The following is a 24,822-nucleotide window of genomic DNA, read 5'->3' as shown; positions in this document are numbered from 1 at the left end:
ATCTGCTATTCCAACGCAAATAAGCAAGAATCCACTTCATCACAAATTCTGGCAGATCAACTCCAGTCTAGATGAGATAAAGCAGATCAGTGAAGAAAGATCCTGGCAGGCGAGTCACTCACATGTCAACAGAAATGTTGCCTGTCCCCACCACAGTATCTGGAGGGAGAGAGAGAGAGAACAAAAATCAACACTGATGACTCCTTCCCTAACATTACATACAATTAGCAGTTTGCGCTAAACCTTATGTACTGCCACCAGGGGGCAGCCACCACTGAAACTAAACTTGCATTTAAGAGATAAAAATAAAGACCTGAAATTGATTGATAAGGACCTCAGATTAGATTGCTCATTCAAAAAACGGCAATGATAAACTGATATCTAATACATTCTCACATATTATCCGCAATGATAGGCTTACATGTCACAGAATATTTCCAACAGAAAAGCCTTACAGTATATTGGAACAATCAGTCAATGTGATAACATTTCAACTGTAGAATATACCTTTTAAAATACTATAAAATAGGAGTGACCCTCTGTGACATGTTGAGTAGCTTAATTACACTGCAATTTCCCCTCAGACTGGCCAAGGCACACATTTAACTACTACTGTAACATTAAAGAGAAAACAGGAAAATCCTCAAAGCCAACACAGAGTTTAGCGAGCGGCTAAATTTAGTCCCCACTTCCTGAGGCAAGGTTTTAGGAAAACATTGAAAATGCGAAGAAAGGAGAGGAAATATTTGTTGGGAGTACAGAGCATGCATGTGTCATGGCCTCTCATCCCAAAGTCAGTGGTGAAGAAGGGGGAGAGGACGGGGGAATTCCACTAACAAGATTGAATGAGACGTTTGAACAGTGCCCACCACATCTTTTCAGTGCTCTGTTCCTACTTTTCAGTGCTCTGTTCATTGTAGGAACACTATATCAAACGCATCACATCATGATAGTCTGAGGTTTGCAATATGAATGCAGAACAGAGTAGAAGGAATGGTAGGAATGGCTGTTAAAATCCTTCTAATTCTACATATTTCCACCATTGATGTGTTCTTCCTTTACCGTCCTCGTCCACGGAGAAGTGTCGGATGATGACGGGCGTGGTGTAGGCTGGCGTGATGAGGGGCACACCAGAGGGGGTGGCGTACCCACAGGGCACGGGCACAGAGTAGCCCGGGGGGACACAGGGGGGGCTGGCGGGGGGAACATCCTGGCCCTCACCCTCCTTCTCCCCCTCTCCTCCCACCCTCTCAACCGGTGAGGAAGCGACGGGCCCATGCTGCTGCTCCAGCTGCTGTAGTTGGAGGGGGGTGATGTCAATCACAGAGTAGGGGTTGACTTTCTTCTGGGAGGTGGTCCTGGGGGTGGCTGGGGGAGGGTCATCACTGGACACTTCCTTATCTGCAATGGAAATGTAACACACAGTACTGTTAGCCCCAAATGATCCCCATCAATACAACACAGCTACACACTGCTCTGAATGTGCTGGAACTAATTTGTTATCAGATTACTTTGCACAATTGCAAAATACTAAAAAGTACTGCCATAAAATTCCATGAGCGGAATTTGATGATACCACATCATGTCTATCATTGGTTAGGTGACTAAGCACTCCAACTTTCGATCATTGCAGAACACTGAAGAAGAATACTGTGATTTACAGCAGGTAGATAAACATTTAACTGCCACTACTTCAAATCTCAGCCTGTGAGCCTTCCCTCTCTTAAGCTTTCAATCAATCAGACAGGAGTGTCTTTACTGTTTTACAGCAGAGAGAGAGAGAGAGAGAGAGAGAGAGAGAGAGAGAGAGAGAGAGAGAGAGAGAGAGAGAGAGAGAGAGAGAGAGAGAGAGAGAGAGAGAGAGAGAGAGAGAGAGAGAGAGAGAGAGAGAGAGAGAGAGAGAGAGAGAGAGAGAGAGAGAGAGAGAGAGAGAGAGAGAGAGAGAGAGAGAGAGAGAGAGAGAGAGAGAGAGAGAGAGAGAGAGAGAGAGAGAGAGAGAGAGAGAGAGATTAGATAGATAGATAGATAGATAGATAGAGAGCTCGTCTCAGGCCCTGGGGTCAGAAGAGATAAATCACCATACACCCACTACAGACACATAAGCTGCAGGGTAAACACTACTGGTCAGCCACTGGAGAGGAGAGGGGCCTGGACTCGCAATTGGACTGGGTTGTAATTGTCAGAGGGGGAGAGACACAGCAACTTGGGCAGTGAGTGCTAGAGAGAGGAAAGAGCTTGGAATGTATGTGTTCGCAAGAGGTTGTTGGAGTCTCTAGTTGAAATGTGGGGTGAGTCTAACTGGGGTGATGGGGTAGTAGGGTGGGCCTCTCTCCTCTGACAGAGTCTGATAGAGAGAGTGGTAGTGTCCTGGTGGAGTCAAGCTGTGTGTGATGAATGTCAGGAGCCACCCTGAACCAGCCAGCCAGTGATATCAGGCGTCAGGAGAGAGACAGGCAGGGCTCCACTACACTAATGTCTATTCCAGCCTGACATGGAGCATGTGTCAGAATGAGGTAATACAACATGTGCTTAGGATGGACTGCATGACACCATCTACTGTACAGCGCCCACTCAGTGTGGAGCAATGATATGGTTGTGGTGGTACATTATTTGTGTATGTTTAGGCTACAGTGAGACAGAGGATCCATCCTCAGACATCCAGGTGCTAAAGAAGAAAACGGAATAGTTGTTTTCACTAACCTGTGTTAACAGAGTCTGTGCCTACAGGAGTGGAGTCCTCTGGAGGTGGAGGAGGGGGTAAATCACTGTCTGTGTCAGCTGGGACTGGGACTGATGAAGCCTTGTCCACTTCTGCTGCTGCCACTGGAGCTGTTGTGTCTGTTGTGGCCATGGCTACCGGAGCTTTCAGTGCTGCTGCCACTGTGTCTGTTGTGGCCATGGCTACTGGAGCTTCCGGTGCTGCTGCCACTGTGTCTGTTGTGGCCATGGCTACCGGAGCTTCCAGTGCTGCTGCCACTGTGTCTGTTGTGGCCATGGCTACTGGAGCTTCCGGTGCTGCTGCCACTGGAGCTGTGTCAGATGTCGCTGCAGCTGCTGGGGGCTCCGGGTTGGAGGGCTGGGGGTATGGTCCTTCCTGCTGTGGGTGAAGGGCCACACCATTGACCTGGGCCTGGCCCTGGGCCCTGTAGTCTGGGGCTGGAGGAGCAAGGGGCGGCCGGTCTGCCTTAGGGGCCTCATCCCCACTGTCGTCAAACTCAAACTGCTCCCCCTCTTCTTCATCCGCATAGGGCACCTCGTCCGCCAACACTAATCACAGAGAGAAAAGAGAGAGCTGGAGTCCGATAAATACAGCTTACCTATGTATGGCTTTGGATAGAGAGAGAGAACATGAGACATATGGAAGTAGAATAATTGAAGTTTAATCATTATGCTCAAATGTAGTTATTCACAGTAGTGGCTTGACTTTTCCCTTCTCTCCAAAAATGTGAGGTCACCGAAGCCTGCCCCCACCAATGTCTATTCATAGCCACAAAGCGGGTGGTGGGTCAAGTTGAGACCCTCTACTAAGTGAAATATAAATGACTTCACCAAATGCAGGTTTGTAATTAGAAAAAGGGTGCGTCTATGTTTTCAATTGAACCCTGGCTAAATGATATACTAGAATAAAAAATACAGGAAGCTGAATATCATTTAGCTAATTCAATCCAAACGTAATGTAAGACAACTACCGGTAGTTACATTACAATGTTGAAAGCAAATTATTGATTTGATTCAATGAACTGAAGAACATTTGCGCATTGATCCAACACAACATCAGATAGCCCACTTTACACAAACATTATGGAAAATATTATGGCAACATGGTGATGTTACGACAAAACAAATGCTTTACTTATAATGTACATAAGAGGTTGTGCACAAGAAGGTCTTGCTGATACAAGCTAATGACAGAGTGAAAAATTTACATGCTACTTTCTGTTCAAGGAAACCAATGACTAACTGAGACGCGGGAGCCGAATAATATATTTGATTTGATTTATTAGGATCCCCATTAGCCGACACCATTGGCGACAGCTAGACTTACTGGGGTCCAACACATAACGAAAAATACATTACAAACAAAATACTTTACAATTTACATACTGTACCAGTCAAAAGTTTGGACACACCTACTCATTCAAGGGTATTTCTTTATTTGTACTATTTTCTACATTGTAGAATAATAGTGAAAACATCAAAACTATGAAATAACTCAGACCAAAGGACAGATTTCCACCAGTCTAATGTCCAATGCGCGTGTTTCTTGGCCCAAGCAAGTCTCTTCTTATTGGTGTCCTTTAGTAGTGGTTTCTTTGCAGCAATTCCACCATGAAGGTCTGATCCATGCAGTCTCCTCTGAACAGTTGATGTTGAGATGTGTCTGTTACTTGAACTCTGTGAAGCATTTATTTGGCCTGCAATCTGAGGTGCAGTTAACTCCAATGAACGTATCCTCTGCAGCAGAGGTAACTCTGGGTCTTCCTTTCCAGTGAGAGCTTGATGTTTTTTGCGACAGCACTTGAAGAAACTTTAAAAGTTCTTGATATTTTCCGTATTGACTGACCTTCATGTCTTAAAGTAATGATGGACTGTCATTTCTCTTTGCTTAGTTGAGCTGTTCTTGCCATAATATGGACTTGGTCTTTTACCAAATAGGGCTATCTTCTGTATACCCCCCCTACCTTGTCACAACATAACTGACTGGCTCAAACGCATTAAGAAGGAAAGAAATTCCACAAATTAACATTTAAGAAGGCACACCTGTTAATTGAAATGCATTCCAGGTGACTACCTCATGAAGCTGGTTGAGAGAATGCCAAGAGTGTGCAAAGCGGTCATCAAGACAAAGGATGGCTATTTGAAGAATCTCAAATATAAAATATATTTTGATTTGTTTAACACTTTTTTGGTTACTACATGAATTTAGTAAATAGTAAAAATAAAGAAAAACCCTCGAATGAATAGGTGTGTCCAAACTTTTGACTGGTACTGTACATACACACATATAAATACATAGTTGAAGTCAGAAGTTTACATACACATTTGCCAAATACATTTAAACTCAGTTTTTCACAATTCCTGACATTTAATCCTAGTAAAGATTCCCTGTCTTAGGTCAGTTAGGATCACCACTTTATTTTAAGAATGTGAAATGTCAGAATAATAGTAGAGAGAATGATTTATTTCAGCTTTTATTTCTTTCATCACATTCCCAGTGGGTCAGAAGTTTACATACACTCCATTAGTATTTGGTAGCATTGCCTTTAAATTGGTTAACTTGGGTCAAACGTTCGGGTAGCCTTCCACAAGCTTCCCACAATAAGTTGGGTGAATTTTGGCCCATTCCTCCTGACAGAGCTGGTGTAACTGAGTCAGGTTTGTAGGCCTCCTTGCTCGCACACGCTTTTTCAGTTCTGCCCACAAATGTTCTATAGGATTGAGGTCAGGGCTTTGTGACGGCCACTCCAATACCTTGACTTTGTTGTCCTTAAGCCATTTTGCCACAACTTTGGAAGTATGCTTGGGGTCATTGTCCATTTGGAAGACCTATTTGCGACCAAGCTTTAACTTCCTGACTGATGTCTAGAGATGTTGCTTCAATATATCCACATACATTTCCTTCCTCATGATTCCATCTATTTTGTTAAGTGCACCAGTCCCTCCTGCAGCAAAGCACCCCCACAGCATGATGCTGCCACCCCCGTGCTTCACGGTTGGGATGGTGTTCTTCGGCTTGCAAGCAACCCCCTTTTTCCTCTAAACATAACGATGGTCATTATGGCCAAACAGTTCTATTTTTGTTTCATCAGACCAGAGTACATTTCTCCAAAAAGTATGATATTTTTCCCCATGTGCAGTTGCAAACCGTAGTCTGGCTTTTTTATGGCGGTTTTGGAGCAGTGGCTTCTTCCTTGCTGAGCGGCCTTTCAGGTTATGTCGATATAGGACTTGTTTTACTACTGTGGATATAGATAATTTTGTACGTGTTTCCTCCAGCATCTTCACAAGGTCCTTTGCTGTTGTTCTGGGATTGATTTGCACTTTTCGCACCAAAGTATGTTCATCTCTAGGAGACAGAACACGTCTCCTTCCTGAGCGGTATGGCGGCTGCGTGGTCCCATGGTGTTTATACTTGCGTACTATTGTTTGTACAGATGAACGTGGTACCTTCAGGCGTTTGGAAATTGCTCCCAAGTATGAACCAGACTTGTGGAGGTCTACAATTTGTTTTCTGCGGTCTTGGCTGATTTCTTATCATTTTCCCATGATGTCAAGCAAAGAGGCACTGAGTTTGAAGGTAGGCCTTGAAATACATCCACAGGTACACCTCCCATTGACTCAAATGATGTCAATTAGCCTATCAGAAGCTTCTAAAGCCATGACATCATTTTCTGGAATTTTCCAAGCTGTTTAAAGGCACAGTCAACTTAGTGTATGTAAACTTCTGACCCACTGGAATTGTGATACAGAGAATTATAAGTGAAATAATCTGGCTGTAAACAATTGTTGGAAAAATTACTTGTGTCATGCACAAAGTAGATGTGCTAACCGACTTGCCAAAACTATAGTTTGTTAACAAGAAATTTGTGGAGTGGTTGAAAAACTGGTTTTAATGACTCCAACCTAAGTGTATGTAAACTTCCGACTTCAACTGTACATATACACATGCATACATACATATCTTTTTTTTCAAATATATTTTCCTTTATTACTTTCTAACCCTACCACCCCTCCCCTAATTGGAGTAAACTGTGGTCCTCTGTAGCTCAGCTGGTAGAGCACGGCGCTTGTAACGCCAGGGTAGTGGGTTCGATCCCCGGTACCACCCATACACATAAATGTATGCACGCATGACTGTAAGTCGCTTTGGATAAAAGAGTCTGCTAAATGGCATATTATATTATTATTATTATAAACTAGTGAAGAACAACGCTTAGGCCTCTACTTCCAGCTTATACATACTTTATACATTTTATGGACACGGTCCATTTTACAATAGTTATATTTTGTTTGTTTTTACTCCTGTCCTTCCTCTCCCCTCAACCTCTCCCATCTATTTCTGATGTCCATCCGGTTTGAATACTATTTGCCATATCTTTCAAACTGTGCAGTCAGTCTTTCCTCAACTCTTAGCCAAGAGAGACTGGCATGCATAGTATTTATATTAGCCCTCTGATTACACTGAAGAGCAAGACGTGCAGCTCTGTTCTGGTCCAGCTGCAGCTTAACTAGGTCTTTCTTTGCAGCACTTGACCATATGACTGGACAACAAAGATAAGATAAAACTAGAGTCTGCAGGACTTGCTTTGTGGAGTGTGGTGTCAAAAAAGCATTTAATTTATATGTTTCGACCATGACAGTTTACAATCTAAGGTAACACCAAGTAATTTAGTCTCCTCAACTTGTTCAACAGCCACACCATTCATTACCAGATCCAGCTGTCTAGAACTTAGGGAATGATTTGTACCAAATACAATGCTCTTAGTTTTAGAGATGTTCAGGACCAGTTTATTACTGGCCACCCATTCCATAACAGACTGCAACTCTTTGTTAAAGGTTTCAGTGACTTCATTAGCTGTGGTTGTTGATGCATATATGGTTGAATCATCAGCATACATGGACACACATGCTTTGTTTAATCCCAGTGGCAGGTCATTGGTAAAAATAGAAGAGAGTCGAGGGCATAGACAGCTGCCCTGTGGTACACCACACTTTACATGTTTGACATTAGAGAAGCTTCCATTAAAGAAAGCCCTCTGAGTTCTATTAGATAGATAGCTCTGGATCCATGATATGGCAGAGGTTGAAAGGCCTTAACACAAGTTCTCAACAACAGGTTATGGTCAATAATATCCAAAGGCTGCACTGAGATCTAACAGTACACCTCCCACAATATTCTTACTGTCAATTTCTTTCAACCAATCATCAGTCATTTGTGTCAGTCCAGTACATGTTGAGTGCCCTTCTCTATAAGCATGAAAGTATGTTGTTAATTTGTTTACAGAGAAATATCATTGTATTTGGTCAAAATACATTTCCAACAGTTTGCTAAGAGCTGGCATCAAGCTGATAGGTCTTCTGCTAGAACCAGTAAAGGCCACTTTACCACTCTTGGGTAGCGGAATGACTTTGGCTTCCCTCCAGGCCTGAGGACAAAGACTTTCCTCTAGGCTCAGATTAAAGATATGACAGATAGGAGTGGCTATAGAGTCAGCTACCATCCTCAGTAGCTTTCCATCTAAGTTGTCAATGCCAGGAGGTTTGTCATTATTGATCGATAACAATAATCTTTCCACCTCACCCACACTAACTTTACAAAATTCAAACTTACAATGCTTTCTTTCATTATTTGTTTTTCTATGCATGAGTATGATGGCTCACTGTTCATTGTTGGCATTTCCTGCCTAAAATGTGCCCACTTTGCCAATTAAGTAATCATTAAAAAACTGGCAACATCAAATGGTTTTGCGATGAATAAGCCATCTGATTTAATTTGTCTTTCTGCCCATCATTTCATTTAAAGTACTCCAAAGTTTTTTCCCATCATTCTTTATATCATTGATCTTGGCTTCATAATACAGTTTCTTCTTCTTTTTGTTAGGTTTAGTCACATAATTTTCAATTTGCATTAAGTCATCCAGTCAGATGTGCAGCCAGATTTATTAGCCACTCCTTTTGCCCCATCTCTTTCAACCAGACAGTTTTTCAATTCCTCATCAATCCATGGAGCCTTAACAGTTCTAACAGTCAGTTTCTTAACAGGTGCAAGTTTATCAATAATCTGAAGAAGCAATTTCATAAATGCATAAAATGCAGCGTCTGGATGCTCCTTATTAATCACATCAGACCAACAAATATTTTTAACATCATCCACACGATGCAATTAGGCAAACAGGAAACAGTTTTGTCACACCCCCAATGACCAGGAAAACAACTGTGTTTCCCATGAATCCTGGGCTGCATCTCAATAATCCAAACTGGCTTTCCTTCCTTATCTAATTTCAGATCAATGTTGATGAAGGAATAGAGATGAGGAAAGAAAGCCACTTGATACTATTGAGATGTAGCACTAGTGTTCCAGAGGAGGCCCAGGCATCCCTGTATGACTAGGTTCTGACTCAGCTACAATAGAATGTGGGTGAAGCATGGTCCATAAAACACTATGTGAGGTGGCTTTCTCTCTCTGACCTAAACTGTGCTGAGGATGCATATGGAATGTAAATGTCCTACCATAGACCTCATTCAGAGGTATTGGGTTAGAGGCAACCTGATCTCGCTCTCCAGTTTATTGTTCTTTTCACTGCTATATGGAGGTTCCTTTGGGAGGGTGGTGTGTTGGTTTAGTAACAGGGTGTTTGTTCAGCTGTACGTGTGACAGATTGAGGACACCGACTGACACAATTGTGTAAGGCGTAGGAAAAGACCTGTCAAATCAAATCTCGAAAGGCATTGTGAGAGCACATCTCTGGTACTTTCTGACAGCGGAGGGGAGTGAGGAACTGACATACTGAATAAAGGAGGTGAAATAGGCCAGATAAAGAGAGAGGGGTGTAAAAAGGAGAGGAAAGTATGTAGCCTAAAGAAAGATAAAAAGCCATAACATTAGAATCCCTACTGGAATGCTGGCAAAGGGTTCACAGAAGGTGACACAGCCAGAATTCATCAGTGGAATAGATTAAAGGAATGCTCTGTATTCAGCCCATTCAAACATCCCCTTCTCTCTACAGGAGTCCAAGTACATGGACTTCCTATTGGATCCAGATTCCTATACCACAGTTTCCCTATGGGAGGCGGGAGCTCCAGTTTAGGAGGTCACAACCCCATCTGAGACTGCTACTTTACCTCCCTGGCCCGGGCGGACGTTTCTAACAGAAACTGGCACACCTCTGCTCCTAAACATACCACAGATTCCTCACGCCACTCAGTCCCAGTACAAACACTACTCAGGATTCAAGTTTCCCCACGACTAGGTTAACCAAGGTAAACTCTCATATCCTGACTGTTCCTGCTAAGAAACTAAGGAAAATTCCCTTTTCTCTCCCAAGTTCTGGACCAATTTCCGGAATGACCAAACCAGAGGTAACAATTCCTATCCCCCTTTGGATTTCTATATGAGAAGATTTCCTACTAAGATTTCTCAGTATAGACGGACACCTTTTTCCTTTTGACCCCCATTCACATAAATTCAATTTCCTGTCCTGGCTAAGTACTTCCTGTTTGATTGAGTAAACTCTAAGCTGACATTTAGACAGCCATTACTAGAAACAACACTGTCTAATATAAATACACAAGGGTAAGTAAGGCTACAGGTTAAGCCCACTAACCATCAACCACATCACTCATAAGTTACTAACCCCTCAGGCCTAAATATGTCCTTACCCACGGTCTTTCTGATACACAGACCAACCACTCAGAGACCCAAAAGGCTTTGAAGCTCTACAGCACTGTGAGCCCTTTAGTCTAAATACCCATCATGACTCCCTAAGGGGTTGACAGGAAGTGTTCTAGTCTGGAGTTATGACAATGGTCTGTGACTATGCTATTGGGTTTAACTGTGACCTCTGACCTCTATGTACACCCCGAACTAAACTATGAATGCGCTAGAGCAGAACATTAGGAGGGAAAACCTGGAAATAGGTGTTATCTGCTGTTCCCACCTGTGATAATGAATAGCTGTGTTGGACCAGTTAGAAAGATAAGGCACAGCTAGCCACTGCCTGGAGGGCTGTTTCACTGCTGAGCCATGGGATGAATATTCATTATTGTGCGTCTCCACTCTCTGACGCACAGGCTGGGCCAAGTAAAGCAGAGCTGGATGTGATGTAACAGGGTTCGTATAAAAGCTTGAACAGATTATTCGTTTCAATTGCCCATTCCATAATTTGGTCACGATCGAGTGTAAATGATGAAGCCATGGATGGTTGGTGCTGTGAGAATGTGCGTGCCTGCAGTCTGCCCAATACTCTCTCTAGCTAGCACACACACAGAGACACAGACACACAAACACAGAGACACACCACACACACACACACAGACAGAGAGAGAACTAGGCCTGTCCCGAACGCCCATTGTCAATTCATAACCACAATATGGATTCTGTTCCCGTGCCTCCTCTCCGCTCCGCCACACTGCTCCGCTCAATGAGTCACTGGCTTACAATGTGCTCCAGCATCGCCATGGCAACAAGGCAAGTGGCTGCCCAGCTGGAGACTAGGCATTTCTCTGGCCTGCTCCATTCCCTGCGGTGCGTTTGTGTGTGTGTGTGCCTGATGCTGCAATATTCAACCAGGGCTTGGATACTGAGGCACATTGTCTGCCCTTCGCAGTTGTGGCACATTTCTCCTCCTCTTCCTTGTCCTCGTCCTCCTCCTCCTCACTCCTTCGTTCCATGGCCCACGAGCTCCAGAGGAGAGGAATGTGTTGTTTACATGCTCTGCCCATCATGAAAAGGCCCTCTGGGAGCTAAACTGACCATCAATGTGTCAGCTGAAACAGACCTTTCAAACCTGTTACCATCAACAGGACTAGCGGAAAAATTATACATAGATCCCCATCATCATCAGCCAAAACAGCCTTTAAGACCTGTTAGTTTGAGCAACATTAGCTGACTACTCAAAAACATTAACAATAATACACATACTGCACTGGGAGTAACAAAGGGACAAGTAGAGACGGTCACTGTCTGATAACATCTCAGGACGACAAGCTAAATCCACCAACGGACATGACATAATGACATCACCAAGTAGCGCCTCACACTCATCTCAGAATGGAAAACAATAAACAGAGCATGTGTTCTCATTGGCTGTGGGGGGATTTACAAGAGCTGGGAGAGATTGAGTCAGAGAGAGAGCGAGAAAGAGGGGAGGAGAGGAGGATGTTGGCGTTACTTACTTTCAGGAGGCGGGGGAGGGAAGTCTTCCACGATGTCCATACTGGGTGCTGTTTCTCTGGGCATACAGGTTCACTCAGCAGCCTGGTGGTGGTGGTGGTGGTCCTCTACACTCACACATAGCCCTGGAGGAAACACACACATGGAGGAATGTCAGAGGTGGCACGCTATGATATACTGTACACTTATTCAATTAGCTAAGCATAGAAGAATGTTCCTAAGCATCACCTGGTCCAGAGGTATTCCGGGCATCATGACCAAGTTTTAGCCTAACTAGAGTTTTGCCTGGTAAGGTCACATGGTATAAGTTAGGGCTTAGAATTGCCAGGGACCTCATGATCCGATATTATCACGATACTTCGGTGCCGATACGATATGTATTGCGATTCTCACAATTCTCTTCATTCTATATGTATTGAGATTCGATAATGCGATTTGATGTTCCAAACATATTGCTCACTATATGTCTTTCCTTACAGCACTCGAACACATGACCGGACAAGGTAAGACTAAACTAGAGCCTACAGGACTTGCTTTTTGGAGTGTGGTGTCAAAAAAGCAGAGCATAACTTTATTAAGGACAGACCTCTCCCCATCTTTACAACCATTCAATCTATACTACCAGTCAAAAGTTTGGACACACCTACTCATTCAAGGGTTTTTCTTTATTTTTACTATTTTTTTACATTGTAGAATAATAGTGAAGACATCAAAACTATGAAAAAAAACATATGGAATCATGTAGTAACCAAAAAAGTGTTAAACAAATCAAAATATATTTTATATTTGAGATTCTTCAAATAGCCACCCTTTGCCTTGATGACAGCTTTGCACACTCTTGGCATTCTCTCAACCAGCTTCATGAGGTAGTCACCTGGAATGCATTTCAAATAACAGGTGTTCCTTCTTAAAAGTTAATTTGTGGAATTTCTTTCCTTCTTAACGCGTTTGAGCCAATCAGTTGTGTTGTGACAAGGTAGGGGGGTATACAGAAGATAGCCCTATTTGGTAAAAGACTAAGTCCATATAAGCAAAGAGAAACGACAGTCCATCGTTACTTTAAGACATGAAGGTCAGTCAATATGGAACATTTAAATAACTTTTAAAGTTTCTTCAAGTGCAGGTGCAAAAACCATCAAGTGCTATGATGAAACTGGCTCTCATGAGGACCGCCACAGGAATGGAAGACCCAGAGTTACCTCTGCTGCAGAAGATAGGTTCATTAGAGTTACCAGCCTCAGAAATTGCAGCCCAAATAAATGCTTCACAGAGTTCAAGTAACAGACACATCTCAACATCAACTGTTCAGATGAGACTGTGTGAATCAGTCCTTCATGGTCGAATTGCTGCAAAGCAACCACTACTAAAGGACACCATTGACACCATGTTGTGTAAATCAAATGATACAAATCCCCCCAAAATCAATTTTAAATTCCAGGTTGTAAGGCAACAAAATAGGAAAAATGCCAAGGGGGGGGGGGGGGGGGGGGCGAATACTTTCGCAAGCCACTGTAGGTTACGACGTTACTCCTCGCAGTTTCAGACTGGGCAGGTTGCAGGGAAGATTGAAAACGAATGGAGACAGAAAACCCTGGGAGGTCATCATTACCAGTGTGTGTGTGTGTGTGTGTGTGTGTGTGTGTGTGTGTGTGTGTGTGTGTGTGTGTGTGTGTGTGTTTGCGTGAGTGTTCAACATCCCTTCCTTTAGGATTCAAAGCAGGCTTAGATTCAGGCTTCCATGCTGCTCTCAAGCAGCTGGTCACCTGTTGATTCAAATAGTGATAGTCAATAATCTACTACCGTACCTTTAACACCCTCTGATCACTCATGCAATAACCCAGGGTTAACGGCTACAAGGTTCAACTCTAATTAACATCTGATAACAGCTGTCCAAATTTAGCAGTTGTTTTCATTGTTTTAAAGCCAGTTTTCCTCACAGAATAACTAGGCCCATTTAGTTTACAAATAATCCAGTTGTCAATTAGACTCTGTTTTTGTTGATGAGAGCTGGAAATGACTCAATGTAAATAACAGCTACAATTATTCATTGCAAACAGCTGTTATCTGATGTTCAGTAGAATGTATGAAATATAGTTTGCTTATTCTAGGCTAGCGTAACATTATTTTCTAATAAACTTCTGCATGTACAGTACTGTTCACATGTACACATTACAGATCAATACTTTTTAGCCTGTAAAAGGCATAATATTTGCTGACAGATACAGGGTAGAGTGACAGGTTTGCAGAGGCATATGGGGTCAGGGGTCAAAGTGAGGGTGGGGTTAACAACAGCGGGCTTATTTTACATCTGGTGGGAAATGTCACATGCATGCTAAGGCAGGAAACTCACTGACATGCACAGACATGAGACCAGAGAGACAGTGTATTCTTCCACTGTCTGACAAATAGATAATGGACACATGGAAGATCAAACAAAATAAACTTCAAGTTTAGGTTGAAGTGGGTCAACAAGTCCTGCATTAGCCTACTTCTATCAAATACAACTAGTCTGTCAGTCTCCCCTCAAGGGTGGGCGAAATAGCAGTGATGTCATTCCATAAAATAAGAGGTCTCGTTGTAGAGTTCTAGTGAGTTCCATACTGTTACAGATCTTCTGCTCTCAAATTCAATTCACACCATAATAAAACAAGCTTACAGTACAATAAAATAATCTGTGAATAATACTGCTCCATTCCACTGATGCCAACAAGAGCCAAAAGTTAAACCATTTACAAGCGACTCAAAGCTTGTTTTGTCTATGAATAATGTCAGCTCCTCTGTTTGTCTCCACCCAGAGTACAGAGCAGCACGGGGTCAGGGCAGTACAGTACAGTGGATGTGAACACCACAAGACCAGCGTTTTCTTCTGTACTGTATGTCAGAGAGTACAGTCAGGTAGAATATCTTTGTCCTGGAGACAAAATATAACTGGCCTAAGTTAAGAACTAGACGTGATTAACTGGACAGATCTAGACACGTATAAAAATCCTAAAAGAATGGGATACACCCTTAATTTGGCTAATAAAACGATTCATCATTGCTATCCTCAGGAGTACTGTATGAGCTGTGACCGAGGAAGGAAGGGAGGCAGGGAGGGAGGGGGTAAAGACAAAATGCAGCAATCAGGTGTGCTCTCATCCTCTGGGCTTCCTCAAGCAGAAAGATAAATACATCCCTTTCTGGCATTAAACATTTCCCAAATTAATACCTTTAATATGGTTATTCTGATGGCCCATGTCTTCTATTTGATTAACGTGACGTTTAAATGAAACCTATTGTCTCATTTTTACAGAAATCCTTAAAATGTAGGACTCAACAGACTTAAGTCCAGACAGACAGCCTTTCTCATAATGACATTACAGCTTTTTAAAAAGTCTGGAGATTCCTCCATTTACCTCCCGTTGACTCCTAGAATTATTCTTCCCAGCTCTTTTAGTTGCTGGGCGGAAACGAGACGCACCTCGGCCAAATGACATCATGCCTGGCCTCTAGTGGCATCTAGTCCGTGTTCCCTGGGGAAGGGGGGAGTCCTCTCATATACATACAACCACTCACTGCTTGTCTGTCTGTAAGCACCCTAGGCTTAGTACACAGCATCAGGCCTATTGGATGCCTCCAAACATTCCTTTAAAGTAGGTCTTGGTGGCAGGCAGGCAGGCAGGCAGCTGAGCCAGCGGCGGCCCACCCATTAGGGCGTTAGGGGCAGCACTCCACTTCTGATTGGTCAAAGAAAATACACAATTACCTGTACACATAGTGTAAAACAAGCTGATCAGTTACTCTCTACTCTGCCCCTCAGAGACTGCCAGCAGCAGCAGCAGCTCCGCCTCCACAGGCTCATAAGCCTTGCGAACATTGCTTGAATTGTTTAGCCAGTTATTTGCTATGAGGGGGAACTGCTAGCATAAATTATAACAGCACAAAGTAAATGGACCATCCTGGGGCGGTCAAATGTGCGTTCAGTCAGAACTTCTGGGTCTGCTCTAGTCTCCCTCCCAATATGTCTCTCGCGCCAGATGGCTTAGTTCCGCATGTGAGACTAGATCTGCTCTATCAGGTACAAGCAAAAAGCTAATTGTAATGAACTTGTAAATAAATAATAATGGGAGCCTGGGACCTGATAAACCAGATAGGGCTGACCCCATTTAGTCGACTGGTCGATTGTTTGGTCGATAGGCAGTTGGTCGACCTAAAAAATTATTGTTGAGCAGTTTCAACAACAAAAATTAAATGTTATGGCACATCCTGTCTCAGTGGACTAATCCATTGCGGAGGCCGTGGGGATGGCACACCAATATCACCAGTAGTACATTTACCCTTAATTCCCATCATTTGTCATCTACAAGGTTTGTTTGGTTACCATAATTAAATAAATACAAATATTATTATTACAGTCTTTTACTGTAATGGACACGTTGTTTGCAGAGCGCACAACCTAGGCTACACTTGTGAGAAATACGTTTTGGTTTATTTCATTCTATTTACGAGTTGTCAATTTATTAATTGTGTTTTGTTTGGAGCGCTCCTGTCAATGTTGAGTAAGGACGCATACCTGATTCCGCAAGTAGACCTAGGCTACCTGGCCTGCGTGCAAATGTAGGCTTATAAATGTAGGCCTATAAATGTAGGCCTATAAATGTAGGCTTATAAATGTAGGCCTATAAATGTGCCCATTTGGGGATGTGATAGTATTTCTGATCGCCTTAACTCACCACCACTAATGAACTGTGGAGCTTCTCAAAGTAATTTTTTCTTCACCTCAAACAGCAAGTAAACAAAGTCTGTATTTACATCCATTGAGAATGACAATAGTTCCTCAATGTAGCCTATTTGAAAAATCTTTCCAGCGCTCTCCCTTTCGATTACCACTCAGCATGAAAGGGGGAAAAAATGTAATGTTCTGATCCGGTGGAAACGTCATAAAATAGGCCTACCTGATTACTTCTTATCCCTTGCACAAAATAGCCTACAGTTGTGTCTCGCCGGAGCTCAGCTCAGGGCTGGAAAACCCTGAGGGTCCAGGATATTTTATACAATGTTGCAAGTTTGTTAGCACAAGCTTTGGGCTGGACCAAGTTGATAGTTGATACAATGTTTCAAGTTCCTTGCAGATAGGCCATGGGTAGCCAATGTGATTAATTTTTATCAGGATATTTTCTACCTTCAGTGTGCAATGTTTTCATTTATTGGCTTTATGTAGGCTATTTATACATAGTTGGCAATGTACTTTTAGATGTATAATTTTCATTTAGATATAATTTTTATTAAACACATTACAATGATTTTGAGATACGAAGACTTTACTATAAAATAAATGAAACAACTTCAGGAACATAATGGCAGAATCTGCGAAGGCCAGCAGCAGCGGGAGGTGGTGGTTCGGGAACAGATTTTTCCTTCTGGTTAGGCCATCTTGATCTCTGGCTCCCTCGAGTTATTTGTGTGTCTTAATTATTTAAATCACAGTGTGCTTAAAGCATCAGACAAGCTCAGCAGCCTACATATAGTTGATTTTATTAAAAACACATAGGGTGTGTCTATATATGGAAAAATACACAGAAAACGTGGACCAGTCGATTGGTTGAAAGAACAGACGACTGCTGGTCGACCAAGATTATTTTTTTGTCGGGGACAGCCCTAAAACCAGACATCTACGTCAAACAAGAGTCGAAGGATAGAGGAATACACTAGCTAGAACCTTCTCATCATGGATCTGGTAGGACGGTGGCTTATTGTCCCCCTCCCCCCATGTTGTTCAACAGGTTGTACTGTAGATGACAGGGTGACATGTTGTGTGGACTAAAACAGCATAAAACCAGGTGTGATCAAATGAATTAGCCAACTACAGTAATTTTGAGAAACAAATAGTTTGGATATTTTGGATAAATGAACCAGTTATCTACCTTGAATAAGCAGCTAGCTGGTAGCTTGCTAGCCAGTTAGCTCCCATGCCAATTTCAAGTCTTTCAATATGAAGTTAATTCAAAATGAAAGTTTACTGGCTAGCGCATCATGCTTTGCGACATTATGTTAGTTAGCTATCTCCAGTTACTGTATCTCCAGATAATGTGCTTTCACTTATTGCATGCTTGTTGTATTCTCCCTGGTGCACTCATTCGTTCGTGAGCTGACTGCTCGTTCTAAATAATATAATATAATCTGTTCAAAACAGTGGCAGCATGTGCAACAGTGGTCATTCTGTTTTTGAATGCAAAAGTGAGTGAGATAGCTGTATTTATGCTGTTGCTCAAATGCACAGATCGCTTTATACATCTTCTCAAAGAAACTACCAGTAGTTCGAAAACTTGGTATCATATTTCTGTCATGCTGCTTTGTCGACAACTCCAACCACTTCGTGCCCCGGGTATTCAGACAATCAGTGGCCGCCACTGGTCTGTAGACACCAGAGGGTGAAAAAAGAGAACCATCTGATGACAGACTTGGCCAAGCATGTCTTTACAAGTCAGCAACACTCAGGTAAACCGCTGTAGTTAGCTATGCACAGACAGAAAAACTGTCATCTAGGGCCTGCAGATAATGCTGCCGTTTTGTTCCCAGTGTGTTCACAGTGCAGTCACAACAATTGTCACTAAAGCATTGGTAATAACACCAGTCATGATAATAAACATGTTCTCAAAGCGTGAGGAATTATCACGTATACATACAGTACACTACTACATAATAATAAAAGCTCAATCTAGGAGACTTTAAACCAAGACTGCAGCCAGCCAGGCTACAAAGCAGATTTTTGATACTTGTATGAAGCCAAAAACATCTGAAACGCTCTTAAATGAGAAGTGGCATTCTATAAATTGTACGACAGTCACAAACAAAACCCAGAGCCTGCTTTGGAGCGCACATCTGCACCAGTAGAGAGCAGAGAGAATCCTCTAGGCCCAGCTCTCCTTCTCCACACAGACACAGACACATTTGGTATTACTATCCTTGTGTGGACCTAAAATTGATTTCCATTCAAAATCCTATTTCCCTAACCCTCATCGTAACCCTAACTCCTATGCCTAAAATAGCCTTTTTCCTCGTGGGGACCTGAGAGAATTGTCCTATCCTTGTGGGGACTTCCGGTACCCACGAGGATAGTAATACAAGCCCACAGACCCACCCACACACACAGACCCACCCACACCTTCTTGGGCTCTCTGCATGGCTGTGTTATTGGCAGTGTGTCATGATCTCCCATTGCCAGCATTACTGTAATCAGTGGTCCATTATACTCAACAGGCAGGGATGACAAAGACACTTGTGCTGGGGAGGACAGTGCCCTGCAGCATACTAAAATGGCCAGGCTCTCTCTGTCCTTCTCCCCTCTCTGTATTTATCTCTCTCTGTCTGTGTGTGTTGACAAGGGCCCAGGCAGAGCCAGTTTTATGACATGCTGAGGAGGAGCGCTTGGAACACCACCGTGAGAGAGAGGATGAGAGAGCAGCATGCAGTCTGTCAGCCCTCAAGGAGTGGAACTTAAAGGATATTGGATATTTATCTCATTAGAAATCTAGAGTTGCAACGCACTTTAGGGATGCTAATTTGTCAGCAATAACAGATGATATAGCAGAGCAGTTTGCATACACTGTGAAATAAGGGTCCATAAGGTGAAATTAAATAGATCTACAGAGCAAGTTAGCAGTAACTCAATGTATACCATTGCCTAGCTGAATATCATGTTCATAGCTGCTTTCTAAAGCCTCTGACATGTTAGCTGGCCTAGATGCAGGGATCAATTTAAGCTAGAGGAGCAGTATGGCGTTTCACATCAGCAGCTGTAATTACACTATATGGGTGTCGGGTGTGGGAAATACACTTCAATAGCATGCCCTGGGGTTAGGGTTAAAGCAGCACTGGCTTTTTTAGGGTAGGTCCCTGGTGTATAGACATTTGGACACGTGGAGGGATCAGGCACTATTGAGTGTCTACACTGCGAATGAGTATGAATCAGAGATCCCCAAATTGAAGTGTAGTCCAGAACAACAGCAGCGATCCACTCCTGTGGTGTCATCAACAGTGCTAGGTAACACACACCCATCACTGAAGAACACAGCAAGCTTTTGACAAATTGCAGTGCATGTCAGACCTTGTCCTCCCTCAGATAGTGCTTTAAAGGATGTGACTAACCTTTAGAAAGAGTACCTCTGGCAGAATATTAAAGTACCGTAATTTTCGGACTATAAGCCGCGCCTTTTTTCCAAATTTTTGACCCTGCGGCTTATATAATGGTGCGGCTAATCTATGGATTTTTACAGCTAACGGCCACTAGAAGACCTCCTAAATCTATGGATTTTACAGGTTACAGTCCACCAACTTTAACTCTATGGGCTCTATGACCGGTCCGCGCCACCCACCTTTAAGCGGCGGGCTCCAGCAGGAAAAGCTGGAGGCCGGAAAAGAGTGAGACAGGTAGCGCGCAAAAGTAAAAGTGGAACCGAGTGTGGTACGAGAGACAGAACGAGAGCAAGAGACAGACATTACGAGAGCGAGACAGTTTGTCTCTTTCCCGACAATCCCCTCTGTGCACGAACCCTTACATATGGTAATTAAACATTAAAACACCTGCGGCTTATAGTCCAGTGCGGCTTATATATGTACACATTCAATATCATTCAATTTAGCTGCTGCGGCTTATACTCCGGTGCGCCTTATAGTGCGGAAAATACGGTAGACCTTTTCTGAAAATACAGAATACCTTTTTACTTGATTTTTGTGTCTCCCAATACGATCTAAGCAAGGCCAGCCATCTTACTCATTTGACACATTTTCACAGAAGAGGTGGATGAAATCATTCCCTTCTAAATAGGCTAACCCTCCCAGTCTAGGCCTTTGAACACAGCAGTTGTTGGGCAAAATGACAGTGTACCACTGGAGTTGCTACAGTATGTAACGTCCCATTAAAGACAGAGGCCATCACAACAGCCACAGTCACTCAGAAAGAGGGTCCCCACCCACCCAGTGCAGACTGGGGCCTCGAGAGAGTCCAACATGTCCTCAGAAGTACAGAACACTAGGTCAGTGTGTGAAGCAATAGTATTTAGTCATTTACAGTAATACACATTATGCGGACTTCAGAGTTGGTACTGGAGATAGTGTTTAGGAGTTTTGTTAGTCACCCTAACATGCTGACTACATCGGCCACGCCTGTGCGTCATCGTGCACATGTTGATTTTGTCCATCCACACCAGACATGATTATGACACGCAGGTTTAAAATACCTACAACTTTGACCCGGAGTCATACAAAATCGTGAGTTTCTCTACTCCAACGAATAATCCACAGATAAAAAGGGAAACCTAGTTTGTTTTTAGTTAGTTATCTTTGATTCATCTCTCCTTGTTTGTCTTTCAAGCATCCACTTGGGTTTGTATCTTCCTGATATCCAATAAGGAGGGGACTTGGCAGTGTGGTTCCAGAACAACAACCTCTCCCTCAACGTGAGCAAGACAAAGGAGCTGATCGTGTACTATAGGAAAAGGATGGCCGAACAGGCCCCCATTAACATCGACGGGGCTGTAGTGGAGCGGGTCAAGAGATTCAAGTTCCTTGGTGTCCACATCACCAACAAACTATCATGGCCCAAACACACCAAGACAGTCATGAAGAGGGCACGACAACACCTTTTCCCCCTCAGGAGACTGAAAAGATTTGGCATGGGTCCCCAGATCCTCAAAAGGTTCTACAGCTGCACCAGTCGAGAGCATCCTGACCGGTTGCATCACCGGCAACTGCTCGGCATCTGACCGTAAGGCGCTACAGAGGGTAGTGCGTACGGCCCAGTACATCACTGAGGCAAAACTCCCTGCCATCCAGGACCTATACACTAGGCGGTGTCAAAGGAAGGCCTAAAAAAATGTCAAAGACTCCAGTCACCCAAGTCATAGACTGTGCTCTCTGCTACCGCACGGCAAGTGGTACAGGAGCGCCAAGTCTAGGTCCAAAAGGCTCCTTAACAGCTTTTACCCCCAAGCCATAAGACTGCTGAACAATTAATCAAATGGCCACCCGGACTATTTACATTGACAACCCCCCCCTCTTTGTTTTTACACTGCTGCTACTCGCTGTTTATTATCTATGCATAGTCACTTTACCCCTACCTACATGTACCAATTGCCTCGACTAACCTGTACCCCTGCACATTGACTCGGTACCGATACCCCCTGTATATAGCCTTGTTATTGTTATGTCATTTTCTTGTGTTACTTTTTATTTAAAAAATGACTTTAGTTTATTTAGTAAATATTTTCTTAACTCTATTTCTTGAACTGCGTTGTTGGTTAAGGGCTTGAAAGTAAGCATTTCATGGTAAGGTCTACACCTGTTGTATTCGGTGCATGTGACAAATACAATTTTATTTGATTATTTTATTTATTTTATTTGACTTGCAGCGCGTGGAGCATCTAAAATAAAACCAAGTTCTACTTTAGCGCTTGGCTACACAAACACTCGTTCATGTGCGCGAGCAGTGTGGGTCAAATGATTGAATAAAGTGTGTGTACATTTATTTCGCAACACTCGCGCACACAACGTGTCCAGTGTGGTTTGTGTGTAATATTGACAAAGGAACTACAAGCTTCACACCTCGAGTCCAATTCTGAACACAGATGTTCACAGCTGGTAAATACATACAGTACCAGTCAAACTTTAGGACACACCTACTCATTCCATGTTTTTTCTTTATTTTGACTATTTTCTACATTGTAGAATAATAGTGAAGAAATCAAAACTATGAAATGACACATATGGAATCATGTAGTAACCTAAAAAAGTGTTAAATATTTTATATTTGAGATTCTTCAAAGTAGCCACCCTTTGCCTTGATGACAGCTTTGCACACTCTTGGCATTCTCTCAACCAGCTTCATGAGGTAGTCACCTGGAATGCATTTCAATTAACAGGTGTGCCTTGTTAAAAGTTAATTTGTGGAATTTTTTCCTTCTTAATGCGTTTGAGCCAATCAGTTGTGTTGTGACAAGGTAGGGGTGGTATACAGAAGATAGCCCTATTTGGTAAAAGACCAAGTCCATATTATGGCAAGAACAGCTCAAATAAGCAAAGAGAAATGACAGTCCATCATTACCTTAAGACATGAAGGTCAGTCAATCCGGAACATTTCAAGAACTTCGAAAAACCATGAAACTGGCTCTCATGAGGACCGCCACAGGAACGGAAGACCCAGAGTTACCTCTGCTGCAGAGGATAAGTTCATTAGAGTTACCAGCCTCAGAAATTGCAGCCCAAATAAATGCTTCACAGAGTTCAAGTAACAGACATCTCAACATCAATTATTCAGAGGAGACTGTGTGAATCTGGCCTTCATGGTCGAATTGCTGCAAAGAAACCACTACTGAAGGACACCAATAAGAAGAAGAGACTTGCTTGGGCCAAGAAACACAAGCAGAGTAGGTGAACAGATGATCTCCGCATGTGTGGTTCCCACCGTGAAGCATGGAGGAGGAGGTGTGATGGTGTGGGGGTGCTTTGCTGGTGACACTGTCTGTGATTTATTTAGAATTCAAGGCACACTTAACCAGCATGGCTACCACAGCATTCTGCAGCGATACGCCATCCCATCTGGTTTGCGCTTAGTGGGACTATCATTTGTTTTTCAACAGGACAATGACCCAAAACACACCTCTAGGCTGTGTAAGGGCTATTTGACCAAGAAGGAGAGTGATGGAGTACTGCATCAGATGACCTGGCCTCCACAATCACCTGACCTCACCCCAATTGAGATGGTTTGGGATGAGTTGGACCGCAGAGTGAAGGAAAACAGCCAACAAGTGCTCAGCATATGTGGGAACTCCTTCAAGACTGTTGGAAAAGCATTCCTCATGAAGCTGGTTGAGAGAATGCCAAGAGTGTGCAAAGCAAAGCAAAGGGTGGCTACTTTGAAGAATCTGAAATATAAAATATATTTGTATTTGTTTAACACTTGTTTGGTCACTACATGATTCCATATGTGTTATTTCATAGTTTTGATGTCTTCACTATTATTCTACAAAGTAGAAAATAGTAAAAAATTAAGAAAAACCCTTGAATGAGTAGGTGTGTCCAAACTTTGACTGGTACTGTATTTTGGTGACAAATGTCCCATGTCCACCTCCGGAACGAAGGAAGGAAGTCCCAGTCAGTCAGTTTCACACCCAGCTATGGCTGTGCGATGTGTTGATCCACATTACATCTCAGTGGTTCCTCAGTGGTGAATGGGAGGATTTAGTGCATGATCGCACAGTCCTCTGAAAAATTGGGAGTATGCTCCTCTCTGCAGACTGCTATGTACTCTGGCCTGACTCTCACCCTCCGCCAGACACTCTGAGGCTTTCCCATAAGCCCCTACCCACTGGATGGACTTACAGACCCGACACACAAACTTTGGGAAATTAGTGATTCTGTCCAGCTGCATCTGTGAGCGACAATAACAACCAGGAAAAGAACAGCAACAGAGGCTCCCCAATCTGAAATAAACCCTCTGGTATGAAGCTGAGGACAAACTAGGTGGGATGCTGAAGGAGTTATGGTTTCATTCTTAGCATGCAAGGCTAAGCCAGTAACCAGAGCTGCTGAGCCAAAATAAAGATGGAAGTTTAGGGCATGATGGTGATGTACCTGTGGTGTTTGTTCTACAGGAGGAAGTGTCATACATAGTAGAGCATGCTGTCTACAGGCCTAGGGTTCACTTCACCTGACTGCTCAGCAAGAGAACCACTTACTGCAGTAGACCTGGGTACAGCCAAGAGTCCTCACACTCCCCAAATACCAGAGACCCCTTTTTAGGAGTCATTACCGGGGGTGGGGGCATCTATACTCACAGCAGCCAAGTGACCTGGCGAATTACCAATAGTGTGTACAAATCTCACAGGCTCCAAACTCTATCCCCCATGCTGATGCAAAGTGAACTGGACAAGCATGGAGCCAGACAATACAAG

The 24,822-nt window shown here is 43.1% G+C and overlaps 1 protein-coding gene across 1 annotated transcript in view; it reads right to left on the bottom strand.

The window, feature by feature from the left end:
• LOC311145335 (rho guanine nucleotide exchange factor 10-like) overlaps positions 1 to 12,018 on the bottom strand; it is a 70,850-nt gene extending 58,832 nt beyond the window's left edge. The window contains exons 1-4 of the mRNA XM_084181565.1: positions 11,896 to 12,018; positions 2,701 to 3,267; positions 1,063 to 1,401; positions 123 to 159 (exon numbers count right to left, since the gene is read on the bottom strand). Coding sequence (XP_084037691.1) covers positions 123 to 159; positions 1,063 to 1,401; positions 2,701 to 3,267; positions 11,896 to 11,959 — 1,007 coding nt within the window. The 5' untranslated portion in view covers positions 11,960 to 12,018. The remainder of the gene's footprint in view (positions 1 to 122; positions 160 to 1,062; positions 1,402 to 2,700; positions 3,268 to 11,895) is intronic.
• Positions 12,019 to 24,822: the final 12,804 nt, after the last annotated feature.

Source organism: Coregonus lavaretus (genome assembly GCF_964263955.1).
Source record: "Coregonus lavaretus genome assembly, chromosome: 18".
NCBI classification, from domain to species: Eukaryota; Metazoa; Chordata; class Actinopteri; order Salmoniformes; family Salmonidae; genus Coregonus; species Coregonus lavaretus.
This window is presented reverse-complemented; position numbering and strand designations above follow the sequence as displayed.